Raw genomic sequence first — 24,008 nt, 5'->3', positions numbered from 1 at the left:
GGCTATTGTGAATAGTGCTGCTATAAACATAGGGGTGCATGTATCTTTTCTAATTATAGTTTTGTCTATATGTCCAGGACTGAGATTGCTGGCTCATATGGCAACTCTATTTTTAGTTTTTTAAGGAACCTCCATACTGTTTTCCATAGTGGCTGTATCAATTTACATTCCCACCAACAGTGTTGGAGGGTTCCCTTTTCTCCACACCCTTTCCAGCATTTGTTATTTGTAGACTCTTTAATGATGGCCATTCTGACCAGTGTCAGGTGGTACCTAATTGTAGTTTTGATTTGCATAGAGAAAAAAAGACTTGAATTAAATCAGACGTGTTTTCAGAAACAACACAAGGAAGAAGACAGTGGAGTGAAGTACTGTACAGGCAGGCATACTTCATTTCATTGTGCTTCACTGTATTGTACTTTGCAGATTTTGTGTATTTTACATATTAAAAGTTCGTGGCAACCCTACATTGCCAGATGATAGTTAACACTTTTTAGCAATAAAGTTTTAAAATTGAGCTATGTAGATTGTTTTTTAGACATAATGCTATTGCATACTTAATAGGCTACAATATAGTATAAATATAACTTTTATATGCACTGGGAAACCAAAAATAAGTGTGACTCACTTTATTGTGGTGGTCCTGAACAGAACTCCCAATCTCTGAGGTATCCCTGTATTTAAAGTTTTGGGGGAAAAAAACCACTCTCTTGGGACTTCCCTGGTGGTGCAGTGGTTAAGAATCTGCCTGCCAATGCAGGGGACACGGGTTCGAGCCCTGGTCTGGGAGGATCCCATATGCCATGGAGCGACTAAGCCCGTGCACCACAACTACTGAGCCTGCGCTCTAGAGCCCGTGAGCCACAATTACTGGGCCCGTGTGCCACAACTAATGAAGCCCACACGTCTAGAGCCCATGCTCCACAACAAGAGAGACCACTGCAATGAGAAACCCATGCACCGCAACGAGGGGTAGCCCCCACTTGCTGCAACTAGAGAAGCCCACACGCAGCAACGAAGACCCAACATAGCAAACAATAAATAAATAAAATAAATAAATTTTAAAAAAGGAAGAATAAAGTATGGTTCTTTAAAAAAAAAAAAACCCAAAACTCTTAGTTTTCAAATCCCAAAGCTAGTCCTTTGAAAATATTAATTTAATAAAATTGATAAACATCTAATGAAGACAACTGAGAAAAGAAGAAAAACAGAAATTACTAAATCAGAAATAAAAGGAGGAGGAAATAACCATGAAAAAAGATTTGACACCATCCAACATCCATTTATGATAACAAACTAGAAATTGAGCAGAAGGCTCTCTTCTTAAAAAAGAACAACTACACAACACCTGTAGATAAGATCATACTGAGTCGTGAGAAGCTGGATGCTTTACTGTTAAGAGGGGAATAGGGCGGCAAGGAAGTTTCCTTTCACTGCTCCTATTAAACAATGTACTGGAAGCCCTAGCCAATGCAGTAAGGTAAGAAAAAGAAATAAAAGGTATACAGAGTGGGAAACAGCAAATAAAACTTTGTTCCTTATGACATGATTGTTTATGCAAAACATCTGATAGCATCCACAACAACAGCGATAACCCCTGGAATTAGTAACAGTGTATAGCAAGGTTGAAGGATACACAAGTCAATTGGTTTCCTATAGACCCAAACAAATACAGTCAATTGATCTTTGACAAAGGAGTAAAGGCAATTCAACGGAAAAAGTAACGTCTTTTCAACAGTGCTATAAATAATGGATATTCACATAGAAACACACATGAGCATAAACAAAATGAAAGTCGACACACACCTTACACCTTTCACAAAAATTAACTTAAAACAAATCATATATCTAAATGTAAAATGAAAAAGCAAAAACCTTCTAGAAGATAACATATGAGAAACTACAGGTGACCTTGGGTTTGGTAATAAATTTTTCAATAAGACACACACACAAAAATCCCCAAAAGAGAAAAAAAGCTAAGTTTCACTTCATTAAAATGAAAAACTCCCGTTCTGGAAAAAGTGTTTAGAGAATGAAAAGGCAAGTCACATACCAGGAGAAAATCCTTTGTAAAACACTTATCTGATAAATGACTGATACCCAAAACAACTACAGAACTCTTAAAGCACAACAATAAGATTACAGATACTCCAAATAAAAATGGGCAAAAGATGTGAACAGACAAGTCACCAAAGTAAGACAGATGGAAAATAAGGAATTTGAAAACATGCTCAACATACGTCACTGGGGGATTACAAATAAAACAATGAGTTATCATTACATACTTATTAAATGCCAAAAATTTTGAAACACTCAGAACACCAGCCATCGGTGAAGACGTGAAGCTATAGATAATCCTTATTCATTGTTGGTGGGAATGAAATTTGATATGCCTGTATTGGAGGACAGAATTTTCTGTCAAAACTAAATACACTCTTACGTCTCATACTAAGATCCAACAATCACACTTGTTGGTATTGACCTAAATGAGTTGAACTCACGATCTCACATTTTCACAAAACCCTACATATGAATGTTTGTAGGCGATTTATTCATACTTGGCAAGGGTTAAGAGTTAAGCAAGATATCTTTCAAGCGCCAAATGGATAAATCAGTGGTATATCCTTACAATGAAATACTGTTCAGTGATAAAAGGAAATGAGGTATCAAGCCATGAAAACACATGGAGGAACCTTAAAAGTATACTGCTAAGTGGAAGAAGCCAATCTCACAAGGCTACACACTGTATGATTCCAAGTCAATAACACCCTGGAAAAGACAAAACTATGGGCCAGTAAAAAGATCTCAGGCTGTGAAGGATTTGAGGGTTGGAATAGGTGGGGCATAAAAGATGTTTAGGGAAGTGAAACTACTGTATGTGATACAGAAATGAAGGACACAGATCATTAAACATTTGCCAAACCCACAGATCTTATAACGCAGAGTCAATGCTAATGTAAACAATGCAATTTACTGTATCAGTATTTGCTGAGCAATTTTAACAAATGTACCAGTTAAACAAGAAGTAAAATATAGTGCAAACTGTGGATGCAGAGGGGTTATGTGGAAATTCTCTATACTTTCTGTAAACCTAAAACTACCCTAAAACAACTGAAGTGTATTAGAAAAAAAAAGATGAAGACAAACGAATTACAATTCACCCCTGATTTGACTGACTGATGACTGAAACGGGACACTTTCATTCAACTGATTTGAACTTATTCAATAAGGCAGTATGGTGCTCCATGAGCCTGAGACCAGTAAGAGAGGTAAAACTTCCACTGAATGCCATGTTGAAGAGAACTGCACTGCATATTCTGAGAAGTGCCATGGTTACTATCAATAATGTCTAGAACTCCAACATGGATGAGAATTGTCCTGGCAAGACCGTGTGTTCTGGACCTAGGGCATGTTAGACTTGATTTATATTTTTGATTTATATTTTTGGTATCTCTTGAGTTCAAAGGTTCCTAAAATTCTTTTACCACAAAGGGGTAACTCTTAGACAATCGTCCAAAAGTCTGTGAATACAAGTAGATGAAGCCAGTTTTGGTCAGTAGGAAGACGACTGCCTGATGTTTGGTTAGTGTGACCCTGGGGTTTGGTCATTCATCAGGGATATCACAATTAAGGGATGAAGAGCAGCAACTCTCCACAGAGCTCATCATGTAGGAATGCATATTGTCATCCTTAAAGTCTGTACACACCCAAAAGCTGTGCATTCCGTCAATCCCAGGGAAGCCTCCATCTGGGGAAGTGGTGACCTTTTCCAACACCAAAGCAACTTTCAAGGGACTGAATAGGGAAGAGGCCACCCTCCTGCAGGAGGCATAGGCCAGGACAGGTTTGACTCCATCATGTCACATGGAGGTGTTGGTGGGCATGCCGACCTGATGGGGTGCTATTTCCAAGGTTAAAGGCATAATGGGCAGCTCAGCAGAGGATCACATGCTCAGCACTTGTGAGAGCCTCTATTTTCAAGAGAGCCCGGTACATGGTGATAATTGAAGTTCTAAGGCAGTTCCTTGCACCAGAAGCCTATAGATAACTTAAGGCCATCATGGGTAATTCCAAGAGGCATTAGCCTCTATACTGAGGGAGACTCCAAAGGAACTAACAGGAATGCCTGTTGTATGGCCATTTAAACATAGTCCAGAGCCTTCTGTAGTAGGGGTGCCCTCAAGGTAGGGGCCAATTTCCAAGTAATAGTAAAAATGGGCTCAAGTAAAATTCGTAAATAAGGAATATGCTGTCTCCCCAACACCAAAAGAACCTAGTAGATCTTGTAGGTGCTGAGAGGGATTACAGATATTGCTGAGAGGGATTACAGATATTTCTTCACATTGTCAGGGAGGGAACAGCTGTCTAATTACCAAAAAACATTCAGAAACTTAACCAAGGGGCTCACATATGTGTGGGGTCAATGGCCCATACACTTTTCGCAAGCTCCTTTTTTCAGTAATTGTATGTTCTGAATGAATGAGAAATGAATGTCTTCAGAGGAGGATGTCATTAGTGTGATGTCATACCTGTGCTCCTGGAACAAAGTGCATGCAGTTCAGATCTGCCTGCAGAGACTGTGGGATGGCCAAGCTGCTGAGGTTCCCTGAGGGTAACCAGGTAAACGTGTATCATGTCCCTTCAGAGGTGAAGGCAACTGCAGCTGAGAGGGTGTTGAAACAGGCACTGAACAGAATAGACTTACCAAATCTGTGAGAACAGGATATTTACCAGCCGCCGATTGGATGGAGTAAGTAATTTCCATAATGTTGGAGACTAGGAATAGGGGCTAATCTGATGCAACCACAACTCGGGTTGCTGTAATCCACTATGAGGTGTCATTCATCCTTTCCAGGTTTAAGGGCAGACCAAATAAGGGTATTAAAGAAGAAAATTGGCGGTAATCACTTCTCCCTAAATACATTTCTTATAATGGTTTTCAATAATTCAAGGCCTTGTTTAATTTAAATCACGCCATATGAACTAGTTTAACTGATAGTTAAGGTCACTCTCTGGGGTCTCATTTTGTCGAGCCAATTTGGAAGTAGAAGACAATTAATTTTACTTGATGAGCCATGGGTTCAGAGCTTTCCCGCTCACTATGGGATATTTTGGGACAACGGGCGATATGACTACGAGAAATTTAGGCAACATGAGAGTTCTGCTGCTGAAGGCAAATTATACCTATTTGTCCTTTATATTATATTCAGTAATTCTTCCTAAGATGATGAGGTAAATTGTTTAAATTTAGTGGGATCCCCAGGTATACCTGTAATTTGAAACCTAGTTTGATTAATTACATGAAGTTTTGTGAATTAGTGCAGTACAGGAGATGTTAATATTAAATCAAACCCATATTATAGAGGACCAAAAGCTACGCAGGCCCCTTCCATCTTTTTGCTATGCAAATTTTTTTAGCATATTTTGGATTGACAATTGAGTGAAATTGTGTTCCTTTGTTTCAGTACCTTTCTTCTCTTGTTCCCTCCCTCCAGTTCTTCCCTGTTTTGCATTTTAGGTCACTGGATATACTCTGGGGGAGAGGGTGTCCTCTCTTCTCTTGTATTGATAATTTTTTTCCTCCAGAGAGCCTCACCCCAGTGCCATCAGGGTCAGAGGCCTCCTTCATGATAACTGGTTACTTTATAGAAATTAAGCACCCTGGGCTTCCCTGGTGGCGCAGTGGTTGGGAGTCCACCTGCCGATGCAGGGGATGCGGGTTCGTGCCCCGGTCTGGGAGGATCCCACGTGCCGCGGAGCGGCTGGGCCCATGAGCTGTGGCCACTGAGCTTGCGCTTCCAGGGCCTGTGCTCCGCGGCCCGTGTACCGCAAATAAAAAAAAAAAAAAAAGAAATTAAGCACCCTAGGCTTAAATTGTTTTAAATTAATCCCTTTGCTGTGCCACAGTGAGGCTATGGGTTTTGTCCACCATAACTCAAGAGGGTCAGGATCTTTGTTGCAGTAGAGGCAGGGACAGCAGCAGCAGAGGTACTTAAGGGTCCTGGCGAGCCCTCTGGTATTAGAAGTGGACTCAGCCTGGCACCTACTGGCTACCTTTACCCTCTCTCCTCTTTCTCTCTGGAATAATTGTTCTTTTCGGAGTGACCATCCAAGGGGCTCACCTCATTCACAGGGTATAATCATCCGAGTACTCCCCAAAGATCACCCCCCGCCCCAAGGTCTGGGTGAACCCAGCCTCAGTCACACCTTCACTCCAAACACAAATAGGTTCCATCCACGCCATGGACTCAGGACCACTATAAGGAGGGCCCCAGGGCTCCTGCTCCCAAAGGACAAGGAATTACCAAAACTGCCTCTGTATATAGAGCCCAGGCTTGGTGGATCAGCAACGCCACACAGGGCAGCACAGCGCACAGGAGGAGACCCAGCAAACAGCAGCTCACAGGGCAGGAGCCTCCAGGCTTTCGTATCAGCCTGTCCTGATAAGAAGCACTAGGGGAAAAGGGAGAGGTGAGGCTTATCTTTCAGTAGTCAAACATCAAATATGTGGATCCTGACTACTCATTATAAGAACAAACCCAGGGCTTCCCTGGTGGCACAGCGGTTGAGAGTCCACCTGCCAATGCAGGGTACACGGGTTCGTGCCCCGCTCCGGGAAGATCCCACATGTCATGGAGCGGCTAGGCCCATGAGCCATGGCCGCTGAGCCTGCACGTCTGGAGCCTGTTGACCCCACAATGGGAGAGGCCACAACAGTGGGAGGCCCGAAAAGAACAAACCCAGGTAAGAGAAACACGCATTCGCACTAGCTTCTTTTTTATATAAAGAAATATTAACAAGATGATCAAGAAGTAATCAAAAACTGGTAATTTGAGAGTGGGTGGAGTAAGAGTACAGGAGTGGAGGAGGATATGTAGGTAGGGAGTCTTCTTAAGTTTCTTATTTTAGGAATATTTTTTAACCCTCATGTGCATCATTTATTTAAAATCAGGAGAGAAATTGATATACGTCATATTTTCCTATGCTTAATCATTATTTTAAATTAATTTTTGCTTTTTAAAATTAATTTTAACTTTTCTACATAGGAAACCACTCCAAGATTTAATCCTTTAAATGCTAACAGATATAAAACTGCACACCGTCAAAGATTTACAAATCCCCTTCTAACTGAAAGGACAAGAACATTATAGTTTGTCCCTCCACTACATTTCACACTGGGGATATTTTCAGGAATGAGTGGCATAATGAAAAATATTAGGGGTTTGCAATTAAACCCTGAAATAGACTAGGAATTTAAAAGATGTATATAAGCTTTAAGGTGTTTTCTTTATATCAACAGAAATATAATTCAATTGTTTTTTCCTCACATCCATTAAAATAAGACTTTATTTGCTTTAGGAATAGCATGACCTTTTTAAATGTCAAAGTTCCCTAGGGACAGGAGGGCATTACGCTAAGTGAAATAAGTCAGAGAAAGATAAATACTTAATAACTGTAAATGGAGTATAACCTTTAAAAATTGTATAATAAATAAATAAATTTTTTTAATGGAAAAAGCACCTGAGCACTTAAATACACCCATCTCATGTTGAAGTTCTTTTGTCTAAATGGAACAAAATTCTAATTGGTTCCACAATTTTCTTGCTTTACTCACATCGTATCTCTCAATCAACTTACACACTAAAAGCCCCAAAGCTAATGGAAACTAGAGTCAAAGAACTGCAATCTTCAGTTGAGAAAGAAATCCAAAGAAAGAAACACATATTTGAAATGACTGTGTGATTTTGAGGATTCCAGTATTTATGTGAAAAATTTAACAATTTTTGCAAAGTACTTGGAAATTGATATTGGCTTATTAAACCTCCTTAAGGTAGAATTTTAAAGCTTTGCATGCATTGGAACTCCACCGGGTTTTGGACCAACCCCAGAACAAAACAGATACTGCAATAAACCTGGAGAACTTGCATGAGGGAATTCACCTTAAAAGGAGAAATTGTATAGTTTTAAAAATTGTATAAAATAAAATCGTTTGTTCTGCTATAAACCACCATTAAAAATCAGTGTTTTAATTTGGTACTCAAATACCATTTCTGGATCAAAAATTGTCATGGAAGTAATAAATGATTCCAACAACAACAACAACAAAAGAAACACAAATACTGGAATCAACACAGATAAGCAGCCTTCTAGCTACAGTTCAGAAGAAAAACCCACTTTCAGAAAGATGACCAAATTCCCAGACTTGGGGTCTAAGATATAACCCCTAGAGTGGGTTAGTCGCTGGAGAAGGAGGGTAGGGACAGCTGAGGAGCCACATGAATGAATTCTGGGAGCTCACAAGCCCTCCCGCGTCCTGTAAGCATGGAAGTGCTGCCTCCACTAGGTTCTAGTCTCACAAGTGAGGAAACTCTCAGCCTGATTCAGTTTAAGGTTCTGACCCCAATTCATAAACCCTTTGTCCACAAGACAGAGGATGTGATTGTAACAGACTCTCTCAATGTGCACCAATCACACTGTGGATGTACAACTCAAACATGACGTCTAGAAATGTCTAGGCCTATGGAACCACAACTACAACCTCAGAAAGGGAATCAATTCCACCTCCTTGCAGGTGCACCCCCAGCTTGCCAGGGCTCTGTAGCTTCTCTCAGCAGAAGTCTCCTTCTGTGATGGGTGTAAGCAGGTAGGACATCTGCAGGGGAGGCTCCCCAGGAAGAACAACTGGGCCTGCAAGTCCTTCTCTTGACAGGCTCAAGGAAGCGTGGATCACTGACTATAGGCCTCTGCTCTGCACTGGAGTTGCTTTGGAACATGGTTGATGTTTTAACTGACACAAACCTGGTGTTTGAACAATCCAGCAAAATAATTTAAACCCATCGTTTATAAGGAAAGGAGATAAGAAAATTGTAAGCCACCGTTACTAGTTCAACCAGAAAACACAAAATATCTACTCGTTTCAGAAGAAAAGATGTCAGTTAATGATTATTTCCAAAGCAAGAAACTGGTTTGAAAATAATTAATCTCACTTGAACACTTGGTCTGCAAGTCTCAGCAGACACCACACAATCTGAGAATTTCATTTGAAATCACCCAAAAGTAAAGAATAGTCCTCAGAAACTTACTACACACGCTTGGGGGAAGAAAAAAAGCAAAACAAGAATTTGTAAATGGAATGTAATCCTGGAATATTTTATTTTTTCTGAGATTCACCACTTCTGCTTCTTTGGAAATATTTTATACTACTGTCTTTGAAGCTGTATTGATTAAATACATTTTATCTGATTGAAAAACGATGCTTAAATACATGAATAAATCTTTTAAAGGTGACAATCCCAGGGAGGGCCAACGCTGACAGCACATATCACCCAGGAAAGTTTTTTTTTTTTTTTTTTTTTTTTTTACCCAGGAAAGTTTTAAAGAGGAACCTCCACCCATAGGATGTCTGTGCCCAGGAATGAGGCTGGGAGGAGAGGCACAAGGATTTTGAACAACCTAATTCCAGGAGGTTATTCTTTGCTTTCTTCTCATGGAAAACACCCACAGACAAAAGTAAACTGAAAAAAAGGGCCATCCAGGGCTCTGGGGGAAAATGATAAAGTTAAAATACTGGGTCTGTTTGAAAGGTACCACGGAGGACAAATAGTTGATAATGATGCTGCGAATCAGAGAAGGAAAGATGGCTTTGGGAATGTGGGGTGGATTGTGAAATTTTAGGGGTTTATTACCAGCCCTAGAAAGAGCTAGGCTGAGGGGACAGGGTCGTGGACTTGAGACTCTGCTACCCAAATAACTGGAAAACTCAAAGAGAAAACGGGTGCCCCCCTGGGAGAAAGTAAGGACTGGGGACCCCCCAGACCACAGCTCCTCTCACGCACGAACCACGGAGACCGAGTCACGATGGTCCCCTGATGACCCTCCCGGTGGTCACCACACAATCTGGGGCGGACGTGGGGCTGCGGGGCCGGGGCCGAAGCCGCGACTTGCAGTGACGGGACAGGACACCGGGGTCCCGGCTGCCGGCCCCGCCCCCACGCTGCCGGACGGAGGGGACCGAGGTCCGAGCGGCGCCACTCGCGTCCTCAAGACTCCGGAGTTGACAGCGGGGAGGCCCGGTACCATCACAGCTGGTTCGGATCAATTCCAAGCAACGCCTCCTTCCCTCCCGCTCCAACTCCGCACCCTGGTAACCCACACTCACCATTTCTAGGTTTCCTGGGTCTCTCTGAATCCTTCCTACGACTCCCACGACCACCGCAGGTCACAGCACGACAGACTCTGAGGCACTGCCACCTCCGTCATTGAAGGATAGGAAACCGGATCGCTAGCCTGGCCTGAGGGAGTGAAAACGCCCGAGCTAGAGCAGTGCGTCGCCCCACCCACCTGCCCAAGCGGGGCCCCTGATTGGACAGTTTGCAAGGCCGCATCCCCCAGTGCTTGAGTGACAGCTGGGCGGGAGGATGTGTGACTCTTGGAAACTAGCTTCCGCCCCGCCCCTGCCCCGACCCGTGCTGAGGGCAGCGGGTGGGGCGGAAACCTGACCCAGCCTGATTCCTTTGCGTTGAAACAGAACTTTTTCGCCCAGCTCTATATGAACACACGAGCGCAGGGAATTTCTGACTGAGTTTCCCAATGGAGCAACTAAGCACAGAGCATGAGGGTAGCCCAGGCAGGTGTATGATCAGGCCACCCAAGATGGCTGTTCTCTTGCTCTCTGTACATCCCCTGCTCTACCAGGCCCTGCTTCACCTACACCCTATTCACATGACTGATCCTCCCTCTTAATCTTAGAGCCTAATCAGTAAATGCTTAGGTACTTGCCCCTGGCTACTGATTGTTCTAATCTTCACATCAGACTATCTCCACTTTCATAGCTTATCAAAGGGGTGGTGAGGTTTCATGGTAACTGATGAGCCAATCTGAGGTCAGTTTCCTCCATTATTGGTAACTCCCACCCAACGAAGACCGTTCTGCCTGACATCTGCTGTCTACAGTGAGGTGTAGCTCCAGCGGCCTTCTGCTTCGGACATGTAAGATCCCCTATCCGTTAAACCATTGATTTCTCTACGGCTGATTCCAGGCTCTTTCTTTGGTCTTGAGACTGGGCAGTTAATGGGTTTGCAAACCTGCAGGGTGCAACCCAACACCTGGCCACACTGGAAAAGAGGGTCTTGTGTTCTCTAGGGGCCAAGGGTGTCGACCAAAAAAATATTCACCACCTAAAAGTTGAGAGTTATGTTTTATTCGGCAGACATACTGAGGACTTCAAGCCTGGGAGGCAGCGTTTTAAGCAACCCTGAGAAGATTGCTCTGAGGAGGTGAGGGGGTAGCTAGGATATATAGGAGTTTTGCAACAAAGGGCAGGAAACCCTGGTAGTAGGAACAAAAGTTTACTGTTAATAAAAGAAAACTAGATATCTCAAGTTAAGGAATTTAGCACTTTTCTATCTATGGGAAGATGCAAGAGTGTGGACTCACTGAAATCATTCCTTTGATGTGTACCTCAGCTACAGTATCCTATGTTTTCACATCCTGAGTTTCTTCAGGGTTCACCACTGTTGGGAGTGGCTGCAGTCTGATGGCTGCTAGATGGCAGGTATTCTTTGTTTCCTTCCTGAGTTCCCTCAGGGCTCTCCGGCTCACTGCAGTTGCTGATAAATGTAACATCCTTTGTTTACTGACATGGCAGGCAGGCAGTATTTTATTTCTCAAGGGTTTGGTGTAAGGCTGGGAGGCCACTCATGGAACTGTGACCCTTTTTCAGAAACACAGAAACTGAAATGTGACCTCGCCATCTGTAATAAAGAATCTGGCTTCATCTTAATCTTCAGTTTTAAGTTTTTTTTTTTTAATTTGGCTGCGCTGCGCAGCTTGTGGGATCTTAGTTCCCTGACCAGGGATTGAACCTGCACCCTCGGCAGTGAAAGTATGGAGTCCTAACCACTGGACCACCAGGGAATTCCATCCATTTTAATCTTTGATCCTTGACAGCGCTGAGCCTTCGTCCATCCATCCGTGGTCTAACCCCACTCATTTGGTACTTAAGAGACGGAATCCCAAGAACTTGGCTCTGGTGGGAAGTTTGAACCCTACAGTCCTAGTTGGGCTCAAGGACTCTTTTCAGTCTAAGCACAGGGTGTGAGATGTATTCATTAAATTCTCAGGTAAGGAAATTTATTTTAGATTAGTTTTTGCCTTTGTCCCTAGAGAACTTGAAATGTAAGCGACTATAATATCCCTAAGACAACTGATTCCTATTTCACTCATATAAGAAAACAATAAATCGTTATGTAAATTGGAGATGCACCTAGAACCTCTTCCCCCGCCCCCAGATTTGTTGAGGTATAATTGATTAATAAAATTGTCTATATTTAAAGATTACAATGTGATGATTTTCTGATCTACATATACTATATTGTACATTTGTTAAGACAGTGGATTAAGAATTCTCACCACACATACACACAAACAATATGAGGCGATGGATGTGTTAACCTGGAAACTCCAAGTTGCTGAAGAGACTGGATTGCAAAACTCCTGCATTGCAAAGAGCTTAATGCATTTATTTACTTATTTCAACAGCTTTATTATGATATAGTGTACATACTATACATTGCACCGCTTTAAAGTGTATAATTCAGTGGTTTTGGTATATTTACAGATAAACGCAATCATCACCACAATTTTTGAACATTTTGGTCACATCAAAAAGAGAACTGTCTCCCCTTTATCTGTCACCCCCAATTGTCCCATCTTCCTCCTCCAAACCCCAGCTTTAGGCAACGCCTAATTTACGTTCTGTCTCTATAAATTTCCCTTTTCAGGGTTTTCATATGAAAAGAATCCTAGTATCTATGGTTTTTGTGACTGACTTCATTGATGTAGCATAATTTTTTAAAAAGTGACAACCGTGTTGTAGCAGGTATCAATTGTTCATTCATTTTTGTGGCTGAAATATATTCCATTGGTTGGATAAAATGTTTTTTTTATATATTCGTCTGTTCATGGATATTTGGTATGTTTTCACCTTCTGGCTACTATGAATAACATTGCTATAAATTTCATGTACAAGTTTTTGTTCCAACATGTATTTTTCTTGGGCGTATACCTAGGAGAGGAACTAATGGATCATATGATAACGTTAGGTTTAATTTTTGAGGAACTCCAAGACTGCTTTACAGAGTGGCTAACCAGTTTATATTCACACCATCAGTTTATGAGGGTCAAATTTCCCTCCATACCCCTGACATTTGTCATCTCACTTTTTGATTCCAGCCATCCTAGTGGGGTTTTTTTTGTTTGTTTTGTTTTTAATAAATTTATTTATTTTTGGCTGTGTTGGGTCTTCATTGCTGTGTGCGGGCTTTCTCTAGTTGCGGCGATCAGGGGCTACTCTTCATTGCGGTGCGCGGGCTTCTCATTGCGGTGGCTTCTCTTGTTGTGGAGCACAGGCTCTAGGTGCACGGGCTGTAGGTGCACGGGCTTCAGTAGTTGTGGCGCGCGGGCTTAGTTGTTCCGTGGCATGTGGGATCTTCCCAGACCAGGGCTCGAGCCCGTGTCTCCTGCATTGGCAGGTGGATTCTCAACCACTGTGCCAAGGGAAGCCCCCTAGTCATTTTGAAGTGGTATCTCCCTGGGGTTTTGATTTTCATTTCTTTGATAACTAATGATGTCCAGCACCTTTTCATATACTCTGGGCCATCTTTGTATATCTTCCTTGGAAAAATGTGTATTCAGTCCTTTGCCACTTTTAAATTGACTCATTCGACTTTTTATAATTAAGTTATAAGAGGTATTTAGATATTTTTGAGACAATTTTCTTATCAGATATATGACTTGCAGACTTTTCCTCCATTCTGTGGGTTGTGTTTCCATTCTCCTGCTTTAAAATTTTTACTTTTAATTCTGGTAACGTACACATGCCATAAAGTTTACATTTTCAACATTTTAAAACTGTACAGTTCAGTGGTGGGAAGTAAATTGACATTGTGAAACTAATCTCCAACTATTTTCATCTTGCAAAACTGAAACTCTTTTCCCATTAGAAAAAAACCCTCTTCATTATCCTGTTACCCCAGCCCCTGGTAGCGGCCATGGCTCACGGGCCCAGCCGCTCCGCGGCACGTGGGTTCCTCCCGGACCGGGGCACGAACCCGTGTCCCCTGCATCGGCAGGCGGACTCTCAACCAGTGTGCCACCAGGGAAGCCCACAACCACTCTTTTTATTTCTATAAATCTGACGACTCTAGGTCCTCATACAAATGGAACCATACAGGGTTTAACCTTTTTTGACAGGCTGATTTCACTTAGCATAATGTTCATAAGGTTCATCCATGTTGTAGCACGTCTGAATTTGCTTTCTTTTTAAAGCCAAGTAACACTCCATGGAATCTTAAGTGCCACGTTTTTTTTTTTAATTTTTAAACAATTTTACTTTCTTTAGGCTGTGTTGGGTCTTTGCTGTGGTGCGCGGGCTTCTCACTGCGGTGGCATCGCTTGTTGCAGAGCATGGGCTCTAGGCATGCGGGCTGCAGTAGCTGTGGCACTTGGGCTCAGTAGTTGTGGTTCGTCGGTTCCAGAGCGCAGGCTCAGTAGTTGTGGCACACGGGCTTAGTTGCTCTGTGGTATGTGGGATTTTCCTGGACCAGGGCTCGAACCCCTGTCCCCTGCATTTGGCAGGTGGATTCTTAACCACTGTGCTACCAGGGAAGCCCCAGTGCCAAGTTTTTTTGATCCATTCATCTGTTGATGAACATTTGGGTTTCTTCCACCTTTTGGCTGTTGTGAATAATGCTAATAGACACACGAGTGGACATATATCTTTTTGAGTTACTGCTTTTAATTCTTTTGAGTACTTACCCAGAAGTAGAGTTGCTAGATCAAACGGTAACTCAGTTCCAAATTTTTGATGAACTGTCGTGTTGTTTTTCATCCTGGAGACACAATTTAATAGCCTTAGCAATAGCACACGAGGATTCCTAAGGATGTTTTCACTTTCTGGATGGTGTCCTTTTTCTTTTTTTTGGCCGAGCAGCATGCGGATCTTAGTTCCCCAACCAGGGATCAAACCTGTGCTCCCTGCAGTGGAAGATCGATGTCCTAACCACTGGATGACGAGGGAATTCCTCGATGGTGTCCTTTGAAGCACAAAAGTCATTAATTTGATGAAGTCCAATTTACCTATTATTTCCTATTCCTACCTATTATTGCTCTTGGTATCGTATCTAACAGTATTTTACCAAATTCAAGGTCATAAAGTTTTCCCTAGGTTTTATCAAAGTATTTTATTTATTTATTTATTAACATCTTTATTGGTATTATATTGTTTTATGTTTAGGTCTTTGATCTTTTTTGGTAAATTATTGATTATGGAATGATGTAACGGTACAACCTCTTTCTTTGCATGTGGCTATCTAGTTGGCCCAGCAGCAATTTATGAAAAGAATATTCTTTCCCCATTTTTGGTACCTTTGTCAAAGCTCAGTTGACCACAGATACAGGGGCTTATTTCTCAGTTCTCAGTCTGTTCCATAAATCTGTATGGTCTAGCCTGGTGTCAGCTTCACACTATCTTCATTACTTTTGCTTAGTATAATGCTTTTGTTAACAGGGGAGAGCCAGATCTGACTACATGTGGGATCTATTTCTTTTACTTTAACCTTTGTTTTCCGCTGCTTTTGTTCACTAAAAGGATACTGTCTATACATAATGGCCTGCCTTGGGGAACCCTGCCCCTCTGCCTGAATGTTGAACCAAAGGGCCTTTGTTCAGGGAAACATCTGGAACCTGTCCACCTGTGGATGGCTACAAGGAAGAAGAAATTAACACATCCCCTCCGAGGGTGGCCATTCCAGGTGATATTTGCAAAACTTATGGCCTCTTTACTTTACTTCCTCATCTCCACCCCCTCTCTGTGTTATAAAAGAAACTGGCATCCAAACCCCAATAAAATGGTTATATTGAGACTTTGGTCTGCCATCTTCTCCATCGGCCAGCTTTCCAAATAGAGTCGTGTTCCTTGTCTCAACACCTCATCTCCGATTCATTGGCTGTCGTGCGGTAAGCAGAGAGAGAGCTTGGGCTCGGTAACACTTTGATGTCAGGAAATGTTAATACTACTACTTTGTTCTTCTTTTTTTTTTTTTTTTGGCCGCACTGAGCAGCTTGTGGAATCTTATTTCCCTGATGAGGGATTGAACCCAGGCCCTTGGCAATGGAATCTCGGAGTCCTAACCATCGGACCACCAGGAAATTTCCTGTTTATCTTTCTCAAGATTGGTCTGGCTAATCTAGTTCCCTTGAAATTCCACATAAATTTGTGAAACAGCTTGCCAATATCTATAAAGATTACAGCTGGGATTATGATAGGTATTGTGTTGAATCTCTAGATCATTTTGTGGAGTAGCGGCAATTCAACAATGTGAAGTCTTCTGAACCATGAAATTGGGAGTTTTCCCATTTATTTATACATTTCTTAATTTCTTTTACCATGTTTTGTAGTTTTCAGAGGATTTGTTTTGTACTTTGAGTTTAGTTTGTTGTTCTTTTTCTAGTTCCCTGAGGTGTTAGGTTGTTAATTTGATATCTTTCTTTCTTAATATAGACGTTTATCACTATAAACTTCCCTTTTACTACTACTTATACTGCATATGAGTGTCCTGTTTGGGTATCCCTAGAAAGCCTATCTTAAGTAGCCTGTGTCTAGCAACTCTCTGTTTCAATTCACTCTTTATACTGGAGCCCTGTTGATATGGTGGGAAGGTATTTGGGTGGGAAAACGTTCTTTTATGTTATGATTAAATTGTAATGTTTTGGTGGGACAAAATCCCTTGACTATAAACTTCAGAACAGTTTCTTAGCAAAAGATTTATTCCTCATCTTTCGTAGAGAGGAAAATTTGAAGGGTCTGGGAGTTGTCCTCTTTCCCCAATAAGATAAGGTTTTAGCAAATACGTTTTCTTTAAGGAATGGTCTAAGTTACAGAGAACAGAATGCTTTGTGTGTTTATCATTTTCTGCATGAAGAATGAGGTCATTTTTTTCCAGTCTTCAAGGTGAGAACATGCTTCGGATCCTGCAGGAAAAATTGATGAGTTTGTGGGGTTCCTTAAGACTGAACTCACTGAAGCTTTTAACTCTCAAGCAAGTCCAATCTGGGTCTCCAGTAAATTCATTGTTAACAGTTTCTGTGCTCCTAGAGTTTGTGGACTCCAGTTGTTTCTCCTCCAGGTAAGTGGTTATTCTCTGTATTCACCTGTCTCTCATTTTTGGGAGCATTGTTATGCCATGTAATCTCAAGTCTCTCTTAAATCTAAGAACAGGTATTGCTTTTCAGGTTCATCAGGAATTTTCTTGTGAAGACAAGAATGATCACTCTGAGTTTTTTTTTTTTTTTTTTTTTTTTTTGCGGTACGCGGGCCTCTCACTGTTGTGGCCTCTCCCGTTGCGGAGCACAGGTTCCGGATGCACAGGCTCAGCGGCCATGGCTCACGGGCCCAGCTGCTCCGCGGCATGTGGGATCTTCCCGGACCAGGGCACGAACCCGTGTCCCCTACATTGGCAGGCGGACTCTCAACCACTGCGCCACCAGGGAAGCCCTGAGTTTTTATATATTGGAACAGAAACCATCCATTCACTTGTGAGACTACAGCATTTTTACTTATTCGTTCTACTGCTAGAGCCACGTAGGAAGCTTCAAAGGTTTTCTTTTGTGACCAATGCATCTAAAAACATTATCATACGTGGATATCTGTATTTGGATTTCTTTTCCTCGTCTTATAGAAATCCCCTACCCTGAATGTGTGTTTATAACCCCAAAGACATGTTCCATTGTAACCACTTTCTGTTTTATCACTGCCCTTTGGAGGCAGGATCAACCCCCTACCTAAAATGAATCAGATGTTAAGACTGCTGTCACCATATGCATCAAGCCAATTTTTAAAAAATTATTACACAAAGGTACTTTCTAAGGAATGTAGGGTAAGTGGTTTGAGGTTGCTTGAGCAAAGGAGAATGGGTTGGCCCTTAAATGTGTACAGGGGTAGAGGCTGTAGGTTTTCAAGTTTGGACCATACTACCTGCTGACACAAAAAAGACAGGGGCATATATCAACCCTCCTAACTTGTTTACCCATTGTGGACCAGGCAGGGTGAGCAGTTGTCTCAAGCAGATTGAGTCAGATATGAAAAATGAAGTCAGTGTCTTTTCTAATGTTTACTCCTTAGGTTTACTGACTGAATGATGACACATCTCTGTAAAAAATTAACAAATAGAAACCACAATTAAAATAGAGGTGAGAGACCAGAAGGGGGAGTTCTCACACTCTAGGACATAGCCAAGCCCAACAGGAAAAAAAAAGACTCCTCTTGGTTCCTGGCAAGGACTCATTCAATGAAAAGCCATGGACTCTTTCTTTCCTACAGCCCTCCCATCTTCCTTTCCCTCTCTCTGAAAGTGTTCTGTCCTTGCTGTGTGGGGACTTGCCTATGGCTTGCCATAGTTCCAGACCCTGAATTGTGGTTCTCTGCTGATCCCAAATAGACCCATCTTTGCTGGAGAAATATGTAGCACAAGCAACATAATTCAGATGACAATACCTGAAGAAAATATTTGAATTCAGTCATCCCAGGGTGTTGGAGAGAGCTAGGAAAGTGTCAGTATACTTCCAGGATTCTGTTCAAATATTTTAGTAATGTAATTACTTATTTTATTTTTTGCCCTTTAAAATTTTTTTTGAATTTTACATTAGAGTACAGTTGATTTACAATGTTGTGTTAGTTTCAGGTGTCAGCAAAGTGATTCATTTATACATACACATATATCCATTATTTTTCAGATTATTTTCCCATATAAGCTATGACAGAATATTGAGTAGAGTTCCCTGTGCTATACGGTAGGTCCTTGTTGATTATTTTATATATAGTAGTGTGTATTTGTTAATCCCAAACCCCTAATTTATCCTTTCCCCCACCCCGTTTCCACTTTAGTAACCATAAATTTGTTTTCAAAGTCTGTGAGTCTTTCTGTTTTGCAAATAAGTTCATTTGTATCACTTTTTAAAGATTTCACACATAAACGATATCATATGATGTTTGTTTTTGTCTGGTTTACTTCACTTAGTATGATAATCTCTAGGTCAATCTATGTTGCTTCAAATAGCATTATTTCATTCTTTTTTATGGCTGATTAATATTCCATTGTATATATATGTGTGTGTGTATATATATACCTCATCTTCTTCTTCCATTCCTCTGTCAATGGACATCTAGGTTGCTTCCGTGTCTTGGCTATTGTAGATAGTGCTGCAATGAACACTGGGGTGCATGTATCATTTTGAAGTATGGTTTTCTCCAGATATATGCCCAGGAGTGGGATTGCTGGATAATACGGTACTTCTATCTTCAGTTTTTTAAGGAACCTCCATACTGTTCTCCATAGTGGTTGTACTAGTTTACATTCCCACCAACAGTGTAAGACGGTTCCCTTTTCTCCACACCCTCTCCAGCATTTACTGTTTGTAGACTTTTTAATGATGGCCATTCTGACCGGTGTGAGGTGATACCTCACTGTAGTTTTGATTTGCATTTCTCTAATAATTAGTGATGTTGAGGATCTCTTCATGTGCTTCTTGGCCATCTGTATGTCTTCTTTGGATTTAGATCTTCTGCCCATTTTTTGGTTGGTTTTTTTTTTTTTGATATAGAGCTGCATGAGCTGTTTGTGTATTTTGGAGATTAACCTCTTGTCGGTTGCTTCGTTTTGCAATTACTTATCTTAGTTTGTTGTCTCATTTGTTGTGTTCCTAGGGCACCTTGCTAGTGGAGCCTGCCCACATGCAGCCAATAACGCTTTTAGGGGAACAGAACTCTCTCTGATGGCTAATAGTCAAAAGCCAAGTGATCATCAGCTACCATGACTGCCAAGGAGTTTTCCTTCAAGGAAAACATCTGAAGTATTAGCTGTCTGCCACCTATAATTAGAGTGTTTTGGACATTTCACGATTGGTATTAATGGTGTGTTTGTTGAATGATATCATGTGTGACCAGGTCAGTGCCAGTGACTTTCAGTACAACGAGCACCTGAGTGCACATGGTAGGAAAACAGCACATTCATGTTGGATGAGCTGGAGGGATTTTGAAGGAGGGTGCCCAAAATGAAATACTGACGTGCAGGGTACACAGATTACAGGTGATGTTAGGAAGAAGAGCAGGGAATGAGATAAAACAGTGGTGGCCAGGGTGCACCATGACCATCAACTGAAGACCTGCATGAGTGACCAGTCTGACAGAAATGTCTGGTATAGAAAGGCCTCTACTTATAAGGTGCCAGTAAGTTTGATGATCAGACCAAGTTATTGGTCCCGAGGACTGGGGGAGTGAATCTAAGTAATGCCTCAAGCAGCAGGAAGACCTAACTCTAAGAAAGCAAGGTTTAAGTGGGCATTAAGATAACCTATGAGGGTTGTATACTAGGGTTGTAAGAGAGGTACAAGGTCTACCAAATGCCTTTTTCAAGAACCCAGTGTTTTGTTTTTCATAATTCAGTTGGTAATATCAATAATATATAGAGTGTCTTGGTGAGTCATTTCATTTCGGTTTCAGTAGGTTCACGTATGATAGAATGAGTAATTACTCTATACAAGTATCTACCATAGTCAGAGCATAGCAAGTAGTCAGTAGAGGGGGTGAGGGGCCCTAGAAAGTCTGTTTGACTTTCTGACTTCCCTGGTGGCGCAGTGGTTAAGAATCCGCCTGCCAATGCAGGGGACATGGTTTCGAGCCCTGGTCCGGGAAGATCCCACAAGCTGTGGAGCAACTAAGCCTATGCGCCACAACTACTGAGCCCATGCGTCACAACTACTGAAGCCCGCACACCTAGAGCCCGTGCTCTGCAACAAGAGAAGCCACCGCAATGAGAAGCCCGTGCACCGCAACGAAGAGTAGCCCCCGCTCGCCGCAACTAGAGAAAGCCCGCACGCAGCAACGAAGACCCAATGCAGCCAAAAGTAACTAAATAAAATAAATTTATAAAAACAAAACAAAACAAAAAAGCAATGGATCTCCATTTCCTTAAAAAAAAAGAAAGTGTGTTTGCCATCAGCTGTAGGGACCCTTTCCTTGGTCAGGAAAGTTATGTCCCTTGATTATATTATCAGTGCTGTGTTTGTTAACATCGAGTGTATCACTGGCCGGTCACTAAGTTAGCCATGGCAGAGGTATAATTGCTTTACAATGGTGTGTTAGTTTCTGCTTCATAACAAAGTGAATCAGCTATACATATACATATGTTCCCGTATCTCTTCCCTCTTGCGTCTCCCTCCCTCCCACCCTCCCTGTCCCACCCCTCCAGGTGGTCACAAGGGAAGTCCTTTGAATTTTGCTTAAACTTTAGAAGTCTCTACATGGTTATGGATTACAGGGGCTCACAGGGCCAAGGTTAATACCATCAGATCTCAGGTGCAATGATATGAGCCTCTGCAGACTGAGGTTTGATATGTGCAGTATAAGCAGTGGCACTGATTTGTACTTTCGTATTGTGAGGCAAATTATTCCCAGAGTTCTTAATGCCAAAGGGGGCGACCTTGTTGTTCTTGGTGAGACCAGACAGGTAGATCACGGCAATGGCCAAGCGATCTGTAACACTGTGCGGGTGAGTTAGATTGATTCTTGGGCAGTGACTTATCTATTGCTAGCATAGTTGCCTGGATTTTGACCAGTCTCATGTCTGGGTCCAGTCTTAATCATGCATGGCCCGTTTGATCTCGGGACAGAATGCAGCATCTCTGCAATGGAACCCATCAGAATTGGTTATGGCACATTGTCCATAAAAAATATCAACTTCCTGGTCATTCATCTGCTCCCAAGTGACTCCCAAAGTGGATAATGTGCCTAGAAAGTTGGCCTCTTCCAGAATGGATTGCATCAGATAATACGGGAACACACTTTCTTGTCTCGGTGGGATATGCCAGAGGTGCCATTTTTGACTCTATTCTGCAAGCACCAATGTATATTTAATGAGGAGACCTTTGGTTGGAAAGCCTGAAGGGTCCTGCATTCATGACCAGCCCCAAGACCACTGCAGCCCCGCAGCCTTCTGTGGCAGGACCCAGCCCACTCACTAGCAGGCTGGCACCAGCCCCAGGACTCCCTGGGCCCTGGCCCTGCCCACCAGAAGGCCAACACCAGCTTTGAGCCACTTTGGGCCCCTCATCCAGCTGCCACGGGATCCAGTTCCACCCACCAGCAGGCTGACACAAGCTTTGGAACACCCTGAGCCCTGCAGCCAGCTGTGTGAGGAACCAGCACTGCCCATCAGCAGGCTAACACCAGCTCCAGGACCCTCAGAGCTCTGCAGGCAGAATTCCCAGGATAGGGCTCTACCCACCAGTGAGCCAGCACTGGCCCCAGAAACCCTTGGGCCTTGGCCCTACCCACCAATAGGTTGACACCAGCTCTGGGACCCCTGGACCCTTCAGCCAGAGACTCCAGGATGAGCTCTGCCTGCCAGTGGTCCAGCACCAGCCCTAGGACCTGATTTCACCCCCCAGTGGATGGGCACCAGCGCCAGGATCTCCTGGGCACTAACCCCGCCCACCGGCGGGTAGACACTAGCACAGAACTACCATAGCCCTACAACATGCTGTAGCAGGGCCCAGCCCACCCACCAGCAGGCCAGCACCAGCTCTGAGACACCTCAGGTCCCTAAGCCACCCGCCCAGGGATCTGGTCCCACCACAAGCTGGCTGACACAAGCTTTGGGAAGCCCCAGACACTGCAGCCAGCTGTGCCACCAACTGGTCCTGCCTACCAGTGGGCCAACACCAGCTCTAGGATCCCCAGGGCTCTGCAACCAGAGTTCCTGGGACCTGGCTCTACCCACCAGTGAGCCAACACTAGCCACAGGACACCCATAACTATATCTACTTGCTTTAGACTGTCATATAAAGTCAAACATATTCTAAAAGATCTATTAATACATTTTTTACTGCCCTCCTCCACATTTTGTGATTTTGATGTCCTATTTTACATCTTCATGTTTACCCTTTTGCTGTTGATTGTAGTTATAATTGCTTTTACAAAAGGTTTTTGATGGTTTTTTTAATCTACGTACTGGCTTATTAAATGATCTTCAATCCCTTTGTATATTTGCCTTTCCTATTGTGATTTTCCCTTTCCTATAGATTCATGCTACTTTTCTATTTAGAAAAGACCTTTCAATATTTCTTTTAGGTTAGGTTTAGTGTTGCTGTATTCTTTTAGTTTTTGCTTGTCTAAGAAATTCTTTATTTCTCCTTCTATTCTAAATGGTAATCTTGCTGGGTAGAGTATCCTACGTTACAGGTTTTTCCTTTTCAGGATTTTGAATATATCATGCCACTCCTTCCTGGACTGAAAAGTGTCTGCAGAGAAATCAACTGATAGCCTTATGCAGGGTCCCTTGTAACTGACCCTTTGTTTTTCTCTTGCTGCCTTTAGAATCCTCTATCTTTAACTTTTGCCATTTTAATTATGATATGTCTTGGTATGGGTCTGTTTGGGTTCATCTTGTTTAGGACCCTCTGTTCTTCCTATACCTGGACATCTGTTTCCTTCTTTAGGTTTGCGAAGTTTGCGGCCATAATGTCTTCAAATACATTTTTCAATCCCCTCTCTCTCTTTCTTCTGGGACCCCTATGATGCACAGGTTGGCATGCTTTATATTATCCCATAGATCTCATATGTTGCTTTCATTTTTTAAAATTTGTCTGTCTGCTGTTACGATGGGGTGATTTCCATTATTCCATCTTCCAGATCACTTATTCGTTCTACTGTGTTATTTACTCTGCTACTCATTGCTTCCAGATTGGTTTTTATCTCAGCAATTGGGTTGTCTAATTTTGACTGTTTCCTCTTTACAGTTTCTAGTTCCTTGCTACAGTTATCTGCATTTCTATAAGTAATCTTTCTTAATTCCTTCAGCATTTTTATTACCTCCTTTTTGAACTTGGGGTCTAGTAGACTAGTGAGATCTGTTTCATTATTTGTTGTTTTTTTTTTGTTTTTTTTTTTTTTT

At 42.3% G+C, this 24,008-nt stretch overlaps 1 protein-coding gene across 1 annotated transcript in view; it reads right to left on the bottom strand.

Annotated features, from left to right (window-relative positions):
* The window catches only part of LOC112414781 (zinc finger protein 709-like), a 17,650-nt gene extending 7,353 nt beyond the window's left edge, over positions 1 to 10,297 (bottom strand). Inside the window, exon 1 of the mRNA XM_024767443.1 lies at positions 10,160 to 10,297. Coding sequence (XP_024623211.1) covers positions 10,160 to 10,162 — 3 coding nt within the window. The 5' untranslated portion in view covers positions 10,163 to 10,297. The remainder of the gene's footprint in view (positions 1 to 10,159) is intronic.
* Positions 10,298 to 24,008: the final 13,711 nt, after the last annotated feature.

This window comes from Neophocaena asiaeorientalis, unplaced genomic scaffold, assembly GCF_003031525.2.
Source record: "Neophocaena asiaeorientalis asiaeorientalis breed wild unplaced genomic scaffold, Neophocaena_asiaeorientalis_V1.1 scaffold87, whole genome shotgun sequence".
Classification (NCBI taxonomy): domain Eukaryota; kingdom Metazoa; phylum Chordata; class Mammalia; order Artiodactyla; family Phocoenidae; genus Neophocaena; species Neophocaena asiaeorientalis.
Note: the sequence above shows the minus strand (reverse complement) of the source record. Positions and strands in the feature narration are given on the sequence as shown.